At 55.6% G+C, this 19,377-nt stretch overlaps 4 protein-coding genes across 4 annotated transcripts in view; 2 read left to right on the top strand and 2 right to left on the bottom strand.

Annotated features, from left to right (window-relative positions):
* Positions 1-1,615, top strand: part of PTSG_00171 (cleavage and polyadenylation specificity factor subunit 3) — an 8,637-nt gene extending 7,022 nt beyond the window's left edge. The window contains exons 17-20 of the mRNA XM_004998665.1: positions 248-392; positions 678-738; positions 995-1,106; positions 1,255-1,615. Of these exons, the coding sequence (XP_004998722.1) occupies positions 248-392; positions 678-738; positions 995-1,106; positions 1,255-1,506 (570 nt within the window). The 3' untranslated portion in view covers positions 1,507-1,615. The remainder of the gene's footprint in view (positions 1-247; positions 393-677; positions 739-994; positions 1,107-1,254) is intronic.
* Positions 1,616-2,049: 434 nt separating this feature from the next.
* Positions 2,050-4,370, top strand: PTSG_00170 (uncharacterized protein). Its single transcript, XM_004998664.1, has 4 exons — positions 2,050-2,615; positions 2,893-3,171; positions 3,369-3,438; positions 3,628-4,370. Exons 1-4 carry the CDS (start codon positions 2,084-2,086, stop codon positions 4,073-4,075), a joined length of 1,329 nt encoding a protein of 442 aa, XP_004998721.1. The 5' UTR covers positions 2,050-2,083; the 3' UTR covers positions 4,076-4,370.
* On the bottom strand, positions 4,347-17,150 carry PTSG_00169 (CBP-A protein). The gene is made up of 20 exons (XM_004998663.1): positions 17,056-17,150; positions 16,555-16,595; positions 16,284-16,324; positions 15,646-15,878; positions 13,511-15,384; positions 13,097-13,285; positions 12,801-12,866; positions 12,464-12,542; positions 12,172-12,261; positions 11,560-11,965; positions 10,947-11,355; positions 10,584-10,667; positions 10,130-10,371; positions 9,636-9,838; positions 9,072-9,321; positions 8,239-8,902; positions 7,230-7,865; positions 5,971-6,915; positions 5,589-5,750; positions 4,347-5,393 (listed from the first exon to the last, which is right to left on the bottom strand). The coding sequence occupies exons 4-20, from the start codon at positions 15,662-15,664 to the stop codon at positions 5,151-5,153; spliced, it is 6,561 nt and encodes a 2,186-aa protein (XP_004998720.1). The 5' UTR covers positions 15,665-15,878; positions 16,284-16,324; positions 16,555-16,595; positions 17,056-17,150; the 3' UTR covers positions 4,347-5,150.
* Positions 17,151-17,405: 255 nt separating this feature from the next.
* PTSG_00168 (uncharacterized protein) lies at positions 17,406-19,376 on the bottom strand. Its single transcript, XM_004998662.1, has 2 exons — positions 18,826-19,376; positions 17,406-18,096 (listed from the first exon to the last, which is right to left on the bottom strand). The coding sequence occupies exon 1, from the start codon at positions 19,355-19,357 to the stop codon at positions 18,854-18,856; it is 504 nt and encodes a 167-aa protein (XP_004998719.1). The 5' UTR covers positions 19,358-19,376; the 3' UTR covers positions 17,406-18,096; positions 18,826-18,853.
* Between the last annotated feature and the right edge of the window lies 1 nt (position 19,377).

Genomic DNA, 19,377 nt, shown 5'->3' with positions numbered 1-19,377 from the left:
TGTGTGTGTGTGTCGTGTTGTTGTTGTTGTTGTTGTTGTTGTGTGTGTGTGTGTCGTCGTTGGTTTGTTGTGTGTGTGTGTGTGTTGTGTGTGTGTGTGTGTGTGTGTGTGTGTGTGTGTGTGTGTGTGTTTGTGTGTGTGCCTGTCCGTCTCTCGTCGCTTACGCCCCTCATCCCTCATCCCTCATCTCTCGTCTCTCATCCCCCCGTTCCTCCGTCTCCGATTTATGGTGCCTCTGCGTCCGCAGGTGATGGGGAGTGTGACGGCTGCATTGGATGCTGCGACGAAGATGCTGGTGGTGGAATGGTCCTCCTCTCCGGAATCGGACATGTGGGCCGATGCCGTCATGGCCGCAGTCCTGCAGATCGAATCCCGCCCACAGACGATCAAGAGTGCGTTGTTGAGAGAGTGTGTGTTTGTGTTTGTGTGTGTGCATGTGTGTATGTTTGTGTTTGTGTGTGTGCATGTGTGTTTGTGTTTGTGCTCGTATGTGTTTGTGTTTGTGTTTGTGTTTGTGTTTGTGTTTGTGTTTGTGTTTGTGCGTCTGTCTGTCTGCACCTCTTCTGGCCCTTCGCTGTTTCCAAATCTTCCGCTGCATTTCCTCCTTAGCATGTTCACGTTCTTTGTCTCCTCCACCCAACGCCCATTCCTACATCACGCATCATTGTTACCATCAGTGGCGAGCACACAGCTCTCGGAGCAACGGGAAGCAGATTTCAAGGCGCTACTTGCACAGAGGTGGGTGGGGTGTTTAAGTTGTTGTTCTCTCACTCGTCCTCGCCTGCATTTCTGTTGCAACCCTTCACTACTGCTGTTGTTGTGGAACTCTGTTCCTGTCCTACTCTCCCGCGCTCGCCACATATGCACCCATATGCCCACACACACACACACACACACACACACACACACACACACACACACACACACATCCACGTCCATTCACACGCATCCACACACACACGCACATACACGCCACCTTTATCGCCACCACCAGCTTGTCGCAGCTGCTTGGCGGCCAGTTTGGGCCCGGCGCTGTGTCTCGTGATGGCGATGCACTCCGTGTCCGCTCAAACAACACAACCGGCACAATCCATCTCTCCACTTTGGTGCGTGCGTATGCGTGGCTGCCTGCGCGTCTTTCTGGATAGCTCGCTCGCTCGCTTGCTGTCGTGGCTTCACAGCTCCCTTCTCATCTCGTCTCTCACTCGTGCGTGCTCGTGTCTGCCTCCGCTCTGCGTGCGTTTGTGTGTGCAGGAGGCGGAGAGCGAGGACGAGGAGCTTCGCCGACACCTCACCAACGCCATCCATCGCTTGGAGAACATTGTTCGCCCCCACGCCCATGCGCAGGATGGCTGCTGCCCCAGCACTGCTTGCGGCGCTGACAGTGGTGACGATGACGGTGACGATGATGATGACGAGGACGAGGCGGGTGTGCAGGATGGAGTTAAGGGCGGTGACGCTGGTGCTGAGACGCGTGGTGGTGGTGATGCTGCTGCGATCGCGTGATTTGGATTGTATTGGTTTGTGTGTTTTTTGTGTGTGCGGTTGTGCAGTTGAGGCGAGCGCGTGTGGAAGCAAAGGCAACGCAGTAAAACAGTTGAACAATACAGAAAGGGTGGGTGTTGCTTCTGTTGTTGAAGTGGTTGTTTAAGTTGTTGTTGTTGTTGTTTTTGAAGTGGTTGTTTAAGTTGTTGTTGCTGCTGCTGCTGTTGTTTTATGTAGGTTGTTCTCAAGTCCCTGCGATAAGCACTGTACGACATGTGCAGAAGCCAGCAGCGCAAACAAAAGAACAAACGATGCAACAAGCGCTTAACAACAGAGCAAATTATAAGGGGGGGGGGTCACAGGAGGATAACAGAGCTCCGTACACACACACACACACACACACACACACACACACACACACACACACGTGCGCACATACAGACACACACACACGTGCGCACATACAGACAGGAAGGACCACCGCCTCACCGCAGCCACCAAAAAAAAAAAAAAAAAAAAACTTGCTTCTTGCTTGCTGGATGGATTCCAACGCAGATTCCTTCCAAACAAACAACAACAAACAGAAGCAGCAACGAATATGGGCGAAGGGGACAGGAATCAGCACAACAGCAGTAGCAGAAGCAGCACGCCAAGCGGCGGCAGCAAGGGCGGCGGTGATGGTGTATCACCTGCGGAAGCATCGGGAACGACGTCGCCAGCGTCTGCATCTGCATCTGTGCCCCGGGCAGCCTCCAGCGTCGCCATGCGGCTGGACCAGGACCAGTCGCTTGCGTTCCTGCAGCAGCTGAGGCGAAAGCGGCTCACATGCATCGACGAGATCAAGGCGCTCAAGGACCAGCTCAAGGCCCTGGACGACGATATCCGGGAGGAGCGTGAGCGGCTCGGCGTGGACGACCCAGAGACGCGCCGAAAGGCCATCCTGGATCAGGCCATCGCCCTCTTCAATGAGAAGCCAAAGCGCGGGATTGCCTTCCTCAAACAGAGCGGGTACTTTCACGATGACAACACATGCACGACAGATGACATCGCACAACTGCTCCACTCCGGCTGCTTTGCCAAGACGGCCATCGGCGAATACATTGGCGACAACAAGAAAGAGAAATCTCGAGGTGAGCTCGTTGCTCTGCACTTGAGCGCATGACACCCACACAGCGATGCACACGCACACACGCATGCATGCACAATAGGCGCACACCCTTCACACACACACACACACACACACACACACACACACACACACACACACACACACACACACACACACACACGCAAACACACGCACGCACACACACACACACACGCAAACACACACGTGCCTACTTCCCTCAAACATGCAAGCTCACACACCTTCCATTTTCACACACACACACACATGCACCAACACAGGCGGGTCGAAGAAGACGTGGCGCACGCGGTGGGTTGTGCTGAAAGACCAGTGTCTGTATTACTTCAAACACAAGGACGACGCTGCCCCTTGCGGGATTGTTCCACTCGAGAAGGCGTTTGCACAACCAACCGACACGTCCAAGAAGCGTGCACGCGACTCGCACGGCACCAGTGCAGCCACGTCCTACTTTGAGGTCGTCTCTGCCGAATACGGAGAGGATGGAAAGCGCAAACCGGTTCGCGGCTGCAAAACCAACGCAAAGGGCATGGTGGTCGCAGGTGCGTTGTTGGCCCATCATTCCCACTTCTGGTGTGCATGTGGATGTATGCGTAGAGGCGTGTGCGTGTGCGTGTGTGTGTGGATGTGTGCGTAGAGGCGTGTGTGTGTGTGTTCTCAGTGGTGTTTAATGCCCTCTACCGGGCTGTTTGCTCACCAACAACACGAGTGCGTGTTCATGCGTGCCACTTTGTTCCAGGTAACCACCAACGATACCTCTTCAGAGCGACGTCACCACAGGAGGCGGCGGACTGGGTGGCGAGAATCAAGTCAGTGCACACACACACACACACACACACACACACACACACACACACACACACACACACACACACACACACACACACACACACACACACACACACACACACACACACACACACATGTCTTACTCCCCCCCCCACACACACACTCACTCACGTGGCTGCTGTGTGTTTTTGTGCCATTTTGCGTTGCAGTGGAAGCAACGACATGTTCTCAATGCTGCAGCACAAGATTGGAGCCAAACGCGCAACGCACGACGACTCATACGAGCTCTCGGATTCAACCATGTTCGACACCTCCCAAGATGACAGCATGTTTGTCATCCCCATTCCCGGGAAGTCGCAGTCTGCACCGCCCAGCGCCACACGCACGCGCTCCGTTGCCGCTGCCATCGAACGCAGGCTGAGTGCAAGCACATCAATGGAGCAACGCAGCGAAAGCAGCAGCAGCATCGGCACCAACATCAGCATCAGCAGTCGTGGCCCGGGCGACTTTGCAGGTACAAACGCACGCCCGGGGCGACCGTCATTTGGCGGTCGGGCGGCCTCCATATTGGAGGAGATGGAGGAAGTGGATGAAGAAGCAATGGACCGAAGTGGTGACGACAGCGATCATGGAGGCGATGAAGAGACAACCGTGTAACACATCGCATACCTTGGCTATTTGCCCACTGCCCTTCGTCCCGTCCACTTTGAACGACAGAAAATGTCCCGCCCCTCCCCGCCAACGTGTTTGGTTATTGTACATACCCGCCTTCGTAATGGAACCACTCTCTTTGTGCGTCTGTGCGTTTGCCTGCGCGTACGTGCTCGTTGCATTTCTTGCCGTCCGCCTGTCTGTCTGTCTGTCCGCCCCCGTCTCTCTCTCTCTCTCGTGCCGCATCGTACAAGGCCCACGTGAGTACATGCCAACATGCATTACAAACTGTTCACTCAGGTGTGGTGAGAAACCAAGACTCACCACCAACACACAACACAGCGAACGTGCGAGCGAGGCTACGAAAGAAAGCAAAGAAAAGCGCGACAGGTAGGAAAGTTAACACGCGTCAGCATACACGCACACAAGGATGCTCACAAGCAGTCAAATGTACACCAAGTGACAACCACCCATCAATCTGCAAGTGAGCTGGGCAAAAGGTCAACGAAACGAAACGAATTGTGCGCTCACAGACACACGACGCACACGCAATGCACAGAGGGTATGGATAACAACGCACACATGCGCCGTGCTGCACAACAAGGCCTTGCGCAAGCGTGGCAAAAAGACATACATACGTACATAACACAGAGCGTACACACACACAGCGAGGAGTGTCTTTCTGGGACATGGCAAAATACAAACACTCACACATTCACGATGGAAGCCAAGTGCCCTTTGCATCATCAACGATAACAAGCACAAAACCAGCAGACAAAAGCGGCGAGTGGGAGAGACCACCATCATACTTAACTCGAGGCATGGGGTGTTGCAGGGCAACAGAGCGAAAAAAGAAGGGAGGGAGGGAGGGCAGGAACCCACACACACCCACACGCGTTGGCGTGGGGATGAGGAGAAAGCTGATGTGAAGCGATGAAGGGAGAAAATAGTGCGTAACGGCCTCGGAAATACGGCTCACACCAGCTTGTGGCGAACAGCACACCTGCTCTGCATAAACAATGAGTACGCGCACGCGCAAGTCACCAATGAAACCAGCAAACCCACACACGTCAGCGTATGGCTATTGTCGTGGTGGTGGCTGCTGTTGCCGTTGCTGCTGCTGTTGCCGTTGCTGCTGCTGTGATGCATCTCGTGGAGAAATGAGTGGTGCAATGTTGGCTGCAGACATTCCACGCTGACCGCCATTTGTCTGTTGGCCTTGTTGCTGCTGTTGCTGTGGCGGGATCAGGGGCATAACTTGACGCTGCTGGTGTTGCTGCTGGTGTTGTTGCTGCGGTGGTGGTTGTGGCTGCTGCTGCTGCGCCTGGAAAGCCAGCAGCGGTTGAACACAAACAAGACCACAAGCCAGGCGACCCACAATTCAATTACGTGAGCAAAGTCAAGTGAAAGAAGAGCAATAGCAGGGGTGTAATAATCCACAAATCAACAACACAAACGAAGAGCTTCAGCAACGGACAACAGCACAACAAACGCCTTCTGCAAAAGCAATCCACCACACCTGCTTTGACTGCGCCTCAAGGCGTCTGAGAATGTGCATCACCCTCAAGCGTTCCTCTGGCGGTAGCGCCTGCACCATCTGTGCACGCTGCTGTGGCGGTGACAGCATCACCTGCGTCACAAACTTGCGCAGTTGGTCGAAGTTCTGCGTCTTCCCAGTCTGCTGTGGGTGCCAAGTACACAATGCCGACGGTGGCGCACGCACAATCATCACGTCAGGAACACAAAGACATGGGAAACAACGCACACACACACATGTATCAACCGCCTCCGCTTCACGCAGACGCACACCGCGCGAACACACACATAAACAAAACCACACACATATACACCACACACAACCAACCAACCAACCAACCATAGCATTTGTTGCTGACACTCACCAGTTGGTGTTGTTGCAAGACACGCTGTAGCTGCTGCGCAGACGGTGCTGACCCCGGTGGCACGGCCCCCACGCCAACACCAGGCGCACGCTGCGGCTGCTGTGGTGGTGGCATTTTGCCACTGCTGCTCGCCTGCGGTACAGGCGGTGCTGTACTCGACGCCAGCGACGACGATGGCGCTGATGACAACGAAGGACGAGGCACCTGCAAGCCCCCTGCAGCTGTGTCTTGCTGCTGCTGCTGCTGTTGCGCGCGCTTTCGCCTGTCCTGTTCTGCCATGCGTGCAGCAATTGGCCGCACGTGTTCCGGCAACACCTTCAGGTCCACGCGCAGCAGCAGGCCGCGTCGATGTTCATCCATCTCACGCAGCTTGTCCCCCACGCGCTTAAACTTGTCCGAGAGCTCTGCCGTCACCCCTTGCGAGCCCATTTGCTTGTACAGCATGTGCATCGCCTGTCGCAGCTTGTCCACGTGCTGCGTGACTTGCATGTAGTTTGACTGCTCCTTCGGCGACAGCGCCTGGAACGCACAGCGGATGAACTCGCGCTGCTGCTGCTTCAACGCAGAGTCAACCTGCCGCTGCTGCCCGCCAGAGGAGGAGGACGACGACGATGACAGAGGCATAGGCGGCATGCTTGGTATTCGCTGCGGCTGCTGTGTTGCTGCAGACTGCCCTGCTGTGGATGATGACGACGACGACGCTGCCGGCCCCATCGACATCCCGTTGGACGCATTTGCACGCACAAGCGGTTCCACTTTACTAGGCGGGTTACTCCTTGCTGCTGCTGCTGATGATGATGATGGTGTTGTCGATGCTGATGACGCAGCCGCTGGGTTGCCTGCAAAGGCAGCAGAGGAGCTGCGACGCGAGGCCATTGCGGGCGCAGCGGCACTCGACTGCCGCGACAAGTCCGAGTTGCCGGCTTGTTGTGCAAAACGGCGGTTCTGAGCAAAGAGGGCGGAGGGATGGTGTGAGAGAGAGGAGAGATATTGGGGGGGGGGGCAGGGTGAGCTATGGTGATGGAAACAGGCAGAGGCGCGCAGCTTCAGATCGACACGTTAAGAAAGGAGGGGCAGGGGGGGGGGGGGAGAAGACAACTGCGTGCACAGCAACAAAGCAAAACCGCGCATGCTCCGCACAGTAAAGGACATTTTAGACAGACAGACAGACAGACAGACAGACAGCCAGACAGACAGACACACACACACACAGACAGACAGACAGACAGACAGACAGACGCGCACACACCCACACACACCTGTGAGGCCTGTGCGGCGCGTGCAGCCCGCTGCCGGCGCTTGAGCTGCTCAGCAACGGCGGCCTTGTAGCGCGAGCACTGGGGCATCGGGCACGGGTCCTCACGGCAGTGGCTGGCGTGGTAGCGAAGAATGGTCCAGTAGGTGCGGCAGTGCTTGCACTCACGGTAGTGGCGGCGGCACGTGTTTGCGTGTTGCAGGTAGCGCTTGAGGATGGAGCACTGCTTCACCTGGCAATTGGCGTCTGTGCACACGTTCGCGTGGGTGAGCAAGCTGGCAGCCTGCTGGAACGCACGCGTTGTGCTGGTTGTGTTGTCCACAATGACGCCCACTTGCTCCATCTTGTGCTCGTGGCCCTGCGACTCGTAGCAGCTCTTGCACAAATCGTAATCCTCGCACCCACCCACGCAGTGGTAGCGCGAGTCAACGGCAGAGATGCTGTGCTTGCACAGGTCGCACACATAGCCCTCAGAGTTGTCTGCAGTCGCAATGTGGTACAGCATCATCAGCGTCGAGAACTTGGCCCGGCGCTTGGAGCTGAACTCGTAGTGGTTTTCGCGGCACAGCGTGAGGAAGCTGTCGCGCCCGTCCATCAGCTCGCACTTGATCTCCGGGTTGGGGTCGTGTGGCATTGGCGGCTGGCGGTGGTCAACGTGGTGGCGGGAGCAAGCGCACATGTGGGTGCGTGTGAGGTTTTGATCACATGAGCAATAATACACACTGGCCAAGCAAGGAAAGAAAGAAAGAGGGAGAGAAAGAAGGAGAGAAAGGAGAGAAAGGAGAGAAAGGAGAGAAAGGAGAGAAAGGAGAGAAAGAAAGAAACCAACCAAAGGCGCTTTTGGGGGAGCATAACCAAGGCAAAAATGACGAGCGCACGTGTGTGCGCACACAAACACCCACACTCACGCTCACACGCGAACATAAACACCCACCCACGTAACCGAAAATACACACGCACACGCACACACACACACATACGTAAGCAAACACATACACAGAGAGCCAACGCACCGGGTTCTTTGTGTTTGCGACGAGTTTGATGGCGAAGAAGACGTCCTTGTGGCGCTGCACATCCAAATATGCGCGATCAGCAAGCTCCTCATCCCACTTTCCGGCGCGCACCTTCTTGTTCACCTTCTTGGTTGCCTTTGCCTTTGCCTTTGCCTTCTTGCTCTTGCTCTGCTTGGAGCCCTTCTTGCCCTTGCCGCCTGCCGCTGCCTCTTCCTCCTCGTCCTTGTTGATCTCCTGCACAATCTGCTCCAGCTGGTTGGGCCAAAAATCGCCGTCAAAGTAGGGCAGCTGGCGCGCTTCGCTCAGGCGCTCGCTGTCCACGTACTGCTGCAGGTCGCACCAGTCCTGGATCACTCCGCGCTCCTTGGCCTTGATCAGCATGTCCCGGTACCACGCCTGCAGCCGTTTCGACGTCGGCACGCGCTGGTTTGGCGGGTGGCAGTGGAACATGTAGTCGTCGCCGGGGCTTGGTGGGCACGCCCAGATGTGGGCATGCAGGAAGCCGAGCTTGGCCACGTAGTACAGGTAGCCAATGAGCAGCTCGTGGTACACCGTGGTGCGGTAGGACTTTGGTTCAAAGAGGTTCACAGAGTCGAGGTAGCTGATGTACACGCGCCGCCTGTTTGGCTCCGGGCAGTCCTCCCCGTACTCCTGCACATGAAGGCTGCATTGAAAGCACAACAGAGCAGGTTAGGTAGCCAGTTGAACGAGACAATGCACAGGGAAATGGCAGTGCAAGCTCAAACAGGCACGTTCATACAGACACAAACAAACAAACAAACAAACAGCACCACACAAACAAGCAACACAAACAAACAAGCAAACAAACACACCCGAAGAAGCAGAGGTCGCGGCCGCCGTCGATGCGCTGGAAGACAAAGAGCGCCTTTGATTTGTACGGAAACGACTCTGGGAACGGACTGTCGCGCTGCTTGTAGTACTGGCTGATGCCCTCCTTCGCCTCAAACGACTTGCTGCGAACAGAGACAACGCGCACGAGCACATCCTTAGCCACGGGGTCGTCGCGCAGCGCCCCGCGCACACGGTCCTCAAGGTACTTGGACAGGTGCGTTGTCGGAAGGCCTGCGGTCGCACATTGGCAGCGGAGAAGGGGGATGAACGAGCACATCGTGAGCATGGGGAGCAAGTGAACGAGGGTGCTGGTGACAAGGCAAATTGTTGCAGAACGCAGGAGCCAAGACACCCCTTGCAGGCGCACAAAAGTTACATGCAAACACAGACAGACAGACAGGCACAGAGGCAAAGACACACACACACACACACACACACGCACAATCACAGACAGACAGACAGGCACAGAGGCAAAGACACCCAGACACGCACACACACACACACACACAACGCACATAGAGCACAGGAAAGCATTCAAAACGCACTTTCTGCGGTGTGTGGGACGCGTGGTGGCGGGTACTGCAGTGCCTCGCGACAGTGGGAACAGACAAACGGCTGATTGAAGTGCTCGTGATAGAGCTCGCAAATCTGGTGCTGCCGTCGCTTGCACACGTGGCACTCAATCAACTTCTCATACTCCAGCTCGTTGTTCACCTTCTCCTCAAACTGGCTGCGCTCCACAGGCACCCTGAACAGACGCACATGCACAAGCACACAAGCATACACAGAGCAAGCACAACAGGCAGCACAAAGGCAACGACATATGACAGAGGCGTGTCAGTCAGATGGGGTGAAGTAACACCCAAAGAGCAAGCTCTTGCAGGCGTGCACCATTGGAAAGAAAACAGCGAGGGGTCGCCTGCATGCATGCGATATGCACATTGGCACAACCTTGCACGCGATCGACAAGTAGAGCAACCCAAACAACGTCAAGACAGCACGCAGCGTACGCAGCCACAGCACCACCATCACAACGTACTCTTGTCCATTCTCGTCGGTGATCTTGACAGGGCCCGTAGGCAGCTTCTTCCAGCACTTGGGGCAGTAGTTGACAATGAGCGTGGAGGTGCGATAGCTCATGTACTTGCTCTCGCGCGGGATTGTGCACAGGTTCTTGCCATTGCAGTACAGCGTGGGCGGGTTGAAGACAAGTTCTTGCCCGCAGCAGAACCCCATGCGTTTCATGATCGGCTCAATCTCCGCGTTCCACAGGTTAAACAGCTGTGCACAGTTGTGTGTGTGTGTGCGCACGTCAAGGAGATTGCAGCGTGAGACCAAGGCGAAGAGGACGGGAGAGGGTGGAGGACAGCTGAAACATGCGTGCTTAAGAATGTATTCAGGTGACGCACCAACGCACAAACAAAGGCACACATCGAGCAACAGTCAAAGGCAAACACACACACAGACAGACAGACAGACAGACAGACACGCACCGTTTTCGCCATCTTGCCAACAATGGACTTTTCGCCATTGTAGGTGAACGCGTTTCTGAACATGAGTCGCATATCATCGCAGTACTGGCAGGAGCCAAAGATGCATGCAGCGGCCATGTGATCATGTGAGTGCGTGGATGTGCGCTGGACAGAGCATCTGAAACCTGTCATTAACGACACCCGACCACCATCTTCACAACACCACCCCGCCCCTTCATCAACCCCTGCCTTAGCTCAAGCATGCCATGTACACAGGCACCCACACAGACACACAGACACACAGACAGACAGACAGACACACACACAGATAAACACACACAGACACACAGACACACAAACAGACACACACACACACACACACACCTCCCAAGGGTCCTTGTAGTCGCCGGCCTTGAGCTTCTTGCCGATGGTGCCCAGGTCCATCGGTTGCTTGATAATGTCGTAGTAGTCTGAGCAGTTGAGCGCAACCGTGTCCACGGGTTCGAGGAATGGGTGGCTGTCCTCGTGGCTGCGAATTTTCTCGTGCAGCGGCCAAAAGTGGTGCAGCAGCTCTTCCCGGTCCCACTTCTTTGGCTTTGGCACGAGCTTGTGTGCACTCCCCGTCGGCGTGCGGCTTGCCTGTGCCTTCTGCAGTTGGTAGATGCGCTGTGCAAGCATCTCAAAGTACTCCTTCTGCGTCTGCGACTTGTGGAAGGCCTGGTCCTCAATCTTGGCGCCCAGGCTCTTGATGCGGTCCTGTGTGCCCGCCTTCTCCTCGGGACTCACACACTTGCTGCAAAGGGGTGAAGCGGCACGCAAGCAGCGGCAGTCAAGCAGTGAGATTGCGAGCCAGCGAGCACAGCGGCGTCGTGGAGCACCACCCGCAAACATTGCGCGCACATATAAGCAAGCAAAAAGAGCAAACCAAGTCACGAAACGCATGCCCACCATCACAACGACCACGATCACATGATTGGAACCAGCAGCACGCGCGTACCTGAGTGCAGCAATGACCTTCTCCCTGAGCTTGATCCTGAGGGACTTGACGTCTTTCAATGCCGCCCGCCAGTCCTGCGCAGCGCCCCCACTTCCTCCATTGCCACCACCTCCTCTGCTGCTACTGCTCGTGTTGGGTGCGGGAGGTGGCGGTGGCATGGACGATGATGAGGATGACGGTGGTCGCGCGCTTGCCGCTGCGCTCACAGCGGGCTTGGCATCCGCACTGCTGGCGTTGAGGTTGGCGCCCTGTTGCGGGTGGGCGAGCGGCTCAGACTTGGGGACAGGTCCTGGCCCCTGCAATGGCTGCGGCTGTGAGGACGGCTGCTGGCGCTGCGGGAAGCCTTGACCGCCCATCTTCTGGTTCTTGGCAGCAGCGCGCATCGCCGCCAGCTTCTTGGCGTGCACTGAAAAACGCGCAGGCAAGATAAGGGTAGGGAGGGGGAGGTAAGTGATGCAAGCGCACACTTGATCGAAAAGCAGAGAGTGGAAGGAAACAGGGAGAACCAGAAGCAGCAGCAACGAGTAACGACAGACACGCACAGACACAGACACAGACACACAGAAGGCTCGACACCGGAAGGATGCAATCCCATGCGGTGCGACAACAAACCATCTCTGATTGGTCGGCAGTAGGGGCACTTTGGGTTTGAGCATGAGCTGTAGTGCGCAAGCAGCTGCTTCGATGATCCGCAATGTGGATCTGGTCACAAGACACACGGCAGTGGTGGTTGTGGTGGCAGAGGGCACGTGAGCAGACACGTGTCAGCAGATGGTGTATGATGTGTGTGTGTGTGTGTGAGGCTACGCACTCTTGCGCGTGTGTGTGTGTGTGTGCGTGCGTGCATGCGTGCGTTTGTTTGCGTGTCTGTACATGTGTGTGTCGTTGGGAAAACAGCACTTACAAGGGCACGACTTGTTCTTCTGACAGGAAGCCATGTGCTTCAGCACGCGCTTCATGTCGCCGCAAAACTTGACTTGGCACTGCGCATGAATGTGCGCGCATTTGAGAAATGGTGCGTGTGCGTGCGTGTGCGTGTGCGTGCGTGTGTGATGAGGGTGAGCGGGAAAGAATGAAGGAAAGCTCATCTCGTGATACTTCATGTCACGCAAACTACCAAAAACAACAACAACAACAACACCAGCAACAACACCACCAACGACGACAACAACCCACACAAAAAAAAAAAAAAAACCAAGATTACTGAGGGAGGGCAAAGCAAATGGAGGCGCACGACGTACGTTTGGGTTGCGACATCGGTATGCATGAAGAAGCAGCGTCAGCTGCCGATGAATCACGGGGATTTTCTGCACAGCACCAGCAAAGCAACCGCGTGTGAGATTGGATTGTGGCGTGTGTAGGATGCAGAAAAAGCATGTGGCCGACTTGTGTGTTTTGTTGCGGCTTGCGAACCATGCAAGCGTACGGAGCAGTGTGCGCCAAGCGCTTGACACAAGATCAGCACATTAAACACCAAACGCACACATGCGTGTGCGCTGTGCAGGGCATATGCATGGTCTTGTGCACGTGCACTTGCCTGTGCGGCAGAGGCGCGGGCCTGCGCATCAGCGGACGGGGCACCCCCAGGCGCTGTCGCTGCTGTTGTCGACGGCATGTACGGGGAAGCCCCACCATGACCGTTGGGCAACGACTGCGGTTGTGGCGGCGGTGGCGGTGGGGGCATTCGCATCTGAGCGGAAGAGGTCGACATTGACGGAGACGAGCCCTGCTTCAGTGGCGGCAACACACACGAAAGAAACACAGCGAGAAATTATTCAAGTGGAACGCGAGGGCAGCATCTGGGCGACACAAAATAATGCACACACACTTTCGCACACAAACACAAATACATACACACACACACATACATACACACACACGTACGTACGTGCGTGCGTGCATCTCAGCCTTCACCAAACAGAGCCAGTACATCACGAACAGGGAAACGTACCGGCAAAGGCTGCCCCTGCGCATATGGCTGCTGTTGGCCCTGGTTGTATGAAAACGGAAAGGACGATGATGGAGAGAGGACGCCTGTTGGGGACAGCATCGCATTGGCCTGGGGTGACGGTGCCGGCTGCATGTACGCCGACGACTGCAGCGACGTCGACGGTGTGGACGACGACGACCCCATTGCTGTCGTTGATGTCGCGGTTGTCGATTGCACCCCCTGCTGCTGCTGCTGCATGTATGGCGAGGAGGTGGGTATGGACGACCGGTATGCGGACGAGGTGGCGGTCGACGATACAGGGGCAGTTGAAGCAGCGCTTGATGCGGCCATGCTTGGCATCGCCAACGGCTGCAACCTTGGCGCTGTTGTTGATACCGACGATGACGATGACGACGATGGAACCGGCACGCTGCCCATGGTGCTTATCATTGGGGCCTGTTGCGATGTGCTGCTGGCAACACTGGTTGTCGTTGCATACGACCGTGGCTGCTGCTGCTGCTGCTGCTGCTGTTGGTGTTGCTGCTGTTGGTGGTAAGGCGACGGCGCCTGCGCATACGACACCGGGGCCGTGGACGACTGTGGCCATGATGATGATGATGACGACTGCGGCCACGATGATGATGATGATGACGATGGTGCTGATGAGTAGGATGGAACACCAGTTGTGACCGCTGGCGCTGTGGGCCCACCCTGGCTGTACACCACGCCTGACGACGAATACGGAGTGGTAGCGGGCGCGCTCGTGGATGTGATCATCGGCTGCGTCGCCACCGTCGTTGTCGTCGTCGCTGTGGACGCGTACGCACCCGTGCTTACGGGCGCAGACGACACATACCCCTGCTGTTGCGGCTGCTGTTGTTGGTATTGCTGCTGTTGGTACGGGGGTGCACCAGAGTGGGAAATGACGGGCACGGTTGCAGCCGCAGTCATGGCGGTGGTGGTGGTGGTGGGTGGGGCTGTGGATGCATACGGTGTCGGCGCGGGTCCTGTTGTTGTCGTTGTCGTCGTTGTTGTCGTTAGCGGCGCACCGGCGCTTACTGGGGCTGTGGTTGCATACGCCAGCGATGTGTGCGGCGGTGCAGTGGTTGACACGGGGCCATTGCCCATTGCGGAGCCCGACGAACCATAAGGTGTCGACGCTGGTACTGTTGTTGTTGTTGTTGCTGTTGTTGTTGCTGTTGTTGTTGGAGGTGGTGCGCTTGAGGCGGGTGCTGCCGTGCTGTAGAAACTGGACTGCGACGATGTTGGTGCAGCTGCTGATGACGACGATGCTGGCGGCTGCGAAGCAGCAGATGCGCTCGGCAGTTGTATGAGCGGTGCCGAAGACGCCATCGCCTGCAGCGGCGTGGAAGTGGTGGATGTTGTTGGGGTCGTTGATGATGATGGCATGGCTGCGCCTGTTGTTGATGAGGAGGGTTGTGCCTGTGACGTTGCGGTCGCTGCCTGCAAGGCTGGCGTGCGTGGCTGTGACGGCGGCGAGACGGAGGTGTCGCTCGTTGTCGTGCCGGCCGCTGCACTTGATGCCGTCGTGGCGGGTGCAGTGGTGGTGGCTGTAGAGGTGGATGTGCTGCCATTGGCTGTGCCAACACTGGTGGAGGCTGGTAACGATGTGGGCGTCAGCAGCGGCTGCTGTTGGTCACTGGCGACGGACGACGACGACGATGACGCAACCTGGGGTGGTGCAGCTGTACTCATGCCATTGTTGTTGTTGGTGGTGGTGGTTGAGGTGAGCACAACGCCAACGGGGGTGTTTCCGTTGACGTTTGTTGCTGGCGAGAGGCCCGGTGTTGCTGACTGTGAGAGCGGCGCTGCTGTGTCCGAGCCAAGCTTCGGCCGCTTTGCAACCTGCTCACCATCGTCCCCCGCAGCACCGCCTGCAACCGCACGCACGAGGCAAGACAAAAGAGTGGGCGGGCAGGGAACAGAGATTGGGTGATGGTGGATGTCAAACGGTGAGAGTTGCGCACATGCGTGAGCGCGCCGACAATGACATTGTGTAAGTGTGTGTGAGTGCACATTGTAAGTGTGCCCAATTGTGTGTGTGTGAGCGTGCGTACAAGAAAAGGACGCACAAACTCTCGCAACATTGCAGGCACCTCGTGTTCGTGTGTGTGTGTGTGTGTGATTGTGTATACCTTGGGTTGAAGGATTCATGCTTTAGAACAGGGGCTGCAAGGCTGTTGCCGCCAAAGGCCCACTGGCGATGGCAGGGTACTCGGTGACGATGTTGCTCGCAGGTCGAAGAAAGCGGCGGCTGTTGCTGCTACTACTGCTGCACATCACCGACGAAAAGCGACAGCACACAAGCTCACGCACGCACGAACACACGCGTGCGCACAAGCGGTGGTGGTGTGTGGGACCTGTCTCTCTGCAAAGGGGCGATTGTGGTGGGGGGGGGGAGGTGTTGATGTGTTAGATTTGGTAGGGGTGGGGAGGGGTAAGGAGAAAGTCCAGTGAACGTTGGTATGCAGGCATGCGTGTGGATATGCGTGTGCGTGCGTGTGTGTGTGAATTGTGTGTGCATTGTGTGTGTGCATATGTGCTTGTATCTGTATGCGTGCGTGTGTGCACACACATTCTGGGACATACAATGTTGCGCTGACGCGCATACACAGAGCTGTGCATTAGAACAAACGCATGTGGCTTAATCCACGCTTCAACTCAACAACATGTATGTGATACAGAAGAAGAGGAACGTGTGGGTGGATCAAATGCGGGGGCGAACGTGCACATTCAATTACAACTGCTGTCCGCGCATGGCGGCAGCGCCTACCTGTTGTTGTACGGCGCGGAGTGTTGGGGTGTGGGTGGATTCTGTGGAAAGCAAACACGGTGATGGGCGCAAACGGAAGCGCAGCACAGGCACAAGTAGGGAAAGCGGTGACATGTGAACAAATGCTTGCTGTGCGAACGCGCGTTGACATATGTGTGGTGAGCGAACTGTTGTGTGGGTGCAGATAATGAGCGGTCAGAGCAATGCAAAGAAAAGGTGGAGCTTGGTAATCCCCATTCATGTGCTTGCTGGGCGCGCCTCACTAACAAACCTTTGGTGTTGTTGGGGTAGATGTTGGCTATCTGGTTGCGGCTGGTGGAGAACCAACAGCGGAGCGCAGCGCGTAACAGAAAGAAGGACGGGATGTGATGGGCCGTGGTGGTGATTGGTGAATAGTTAGCGTCAACCCACACACAGCGTTGAAAACACCAAATGCGGGAGCCAGTGGCCAAACAATACCACACACAAAACAAGCAGGGTGTACCCCAACGGTCACACGTGAACAATCACAGCAAGGTGCGCACACATGGACGAACAACGTTGGTCACAAGCAAAAGCAAAGCAGAGGGGAAAAAAAGAGAATAAGGTGAGTTTGTTTGCTTGGGGGTGTCAAGGAAAACAGGTGCAAGTTCTCTCACATGCGCCTTGTTCACCGTTGTGTGGGTTGTTGGTGTTGGAGTCATGCCAACAATCACACACGCACATGTGTCACACCTTCTCCGGTCACCCCCCATACGAAGCAACGCGCGGTTGCTTTCCCTCCTTTCCTTACCCTTTTTCCTCCTTGTTTCCTCTCGTTGTTGGTGTGTGTTGTTGTGTGTGTCTTTTTGCTTGTGCCTTGTGGCGGTTGTAGAAATTCTGTCGATGTTTCCCCAGATATGGCGCGACCAATTCCCCAACCACTTCTGGCTGCAAATTGCAGACACAGCCACGCAATTTGCAACGGCTTCTGCTTCTGCTGCTGTGTGTTTGTGTGTGTGTGTGTGTGCTGTGTGCTGGTGTGTGTGTGTGTGTGTGTGTGTGTGTGTGCTGGTGTGTGTGTGCTGGTGTGTGTGTGTGCATGTTTGAATCTCTCTTCTCTCTCTCTCTGTCTTTCTGTGGAGAAAGAACCACTGGCTGGGAGGACAATCAAAACATCTTCCAGGAACCTTCCAGGGACAACCCAAGCCCACACGATATAATACAGCAAGAGGTAAAGCAACCAAGCTACGCACACCACACACACGCATAGACAGACAGGCAGACACACACACACACACACACACATACACACACACACACACACAAACACAGCGACAGCCTATGGCAACCAAAGAAGAAGGAATCAAAATGTCACATGAACAAAAGTGGGCGCAGTGAACAAGGCGAGGGCAAGATACAAACAGATGCAGATAAGAGTGGCGGGAGGGGGAGCAGACAGGTGGGGAAGGTCGGAAGGCAGGAAGGCAGGAAGTAGGAAGACAGGAGGGAGGCAAAGAAAGAAAGGAAGAAAGACAGCAACAAAAGACAGATGAAGGAGAGCAGCTATCGTGGGCAATCAAATGGGGAGGGGGGCAGCCGCAGTACTGCAACATGTGGGCACTGAAGTTCCAACTCCCATACAAAGTGCAAAGGAGGGGGGAGAGGAAGGGGTTGCAGTTAAACGGCCGACATGGTTGGGGGTTGGATTGGATTCAGATGGTAACAGAGCAACGCGTGGTGGGAGTAGGGGGAAAGACGTCGCTGTAGACAGGAGCGGTGCGGTGCAAAGGAGGGAGTGAAGGAAGGAGAGTGGGTACATTGGTCGATGGTGCTTGTAGAAGCATGTGCGTGCCTGTGTGTACGTGTGCACGCGTGTGTACGCGTGTATGTGTTAGCGAGTGCGTGGACAACACCAATAAGAACAACAGGAAAAAACCCCCTACAACAGTCGAGATAACACAGGAACAACAATGAAAAGTCACCAACCGAGATAACAACAACAACCACAAGAAAGAACAACAACAACCACAAGAAAGAACAACAAATAAAACAACAACAACAACAACAACGACGACGACGACGACGACAACAACAACAACAACAACAACAACAACAACAACAACAACAACAACAACAACAACAACAACAACAACAACAACAACAACAACAACAACAACAACAACAACAACACCACAATCAAGGAAGAACACTCTCTCAGAGCTTCAGAGTAGTAGTCACTGCGAGGGCTCAACCACACTACGTTGCATCCATCCCAAGAGCCATCATCCACACATGTTGTGCTGCTGTGCTCAACCAAACCACGGCGGAGCCACACGCAAAGTCACCCACGCAGGAAGGCAACATGCGCATGCTCAAGAACACGCACGTGGGAGGCAGAGCACAGCCGACACTGTGGGGAGTGTGACACGAGGAAAGGGGAACACAACGCAGTAGGGAGCACCAACCGCTCATACCTTTTACGTTTACCATCACTGAGAGCCTCCTTCATTTCAACACACACACACAGACACAGACAGACACAGACAGACACAGACAGACACACATAGGGCGTGTATCGTACCTGCGTGATTTTAAGCCGTTGTGTTGTTTTACACAACAGCAACGACGACGCGACGTGGCGGGGGTCCACTGTGTTCCTTGAGCTTGCTTGGGTCAACATCCGGCACGGTCTCATCGACGGGAAGCGAGGACGTGGTTGACGAGTGTCGTCGTCGGCTCTGACGTGAGGGTGTTGCATGGCGCGTGTGTCTGATGGAAGAAGCATTGCTGCGATTGTGATTGGGGTTGGTGCTGGTGTTGTGTTGTTGTTGCACTGGGGGCGATGTTGCTGCTCGATGGCCGTTCATGGCGGTGGTTGTTTGCTCCGGAGCTTGTTGCCCGTGTGGTTGCCTGTGCTGCTCCTGCTGTGCTTGTGCTTGTCGCTGTTGTGGTTGCTGTCGCTGTTGCTGTTGTGGTTGCTGTTGTACCTGTCGCTGTGCTGGCGTGTCAACACCACCACTACCACCACCAGCAGCAGCGCTGTTGTTGGTCTCGTGGTACTGCCCTTCAGCGTGTTTTCCCTTGTCCTCACAGCCGCAGCAGGTGTTGCCCATATCGAGTGTTGTTGCCGTGG

The sequence above is a fragment of the Salpingoeca rosetta genome (assembly GCF_000188695.1).
Source record: "Salpingoeca rosetta unplaced genomic scaffold supercont1.1, whole genome shotgun sequence".
In the NCBI taxonomy this organism is placed as follows: Eukaryota; class Choanoflagellata; order Craspedida; family Salpingoecidae; genus Salpingoeca; species Salpingoeca rosetta.
The sequence above is the reverse complement of the archived record's forward strand: the minus strand, read 5'-3'. Positions and strand labels throughout refer to the sequence as shown.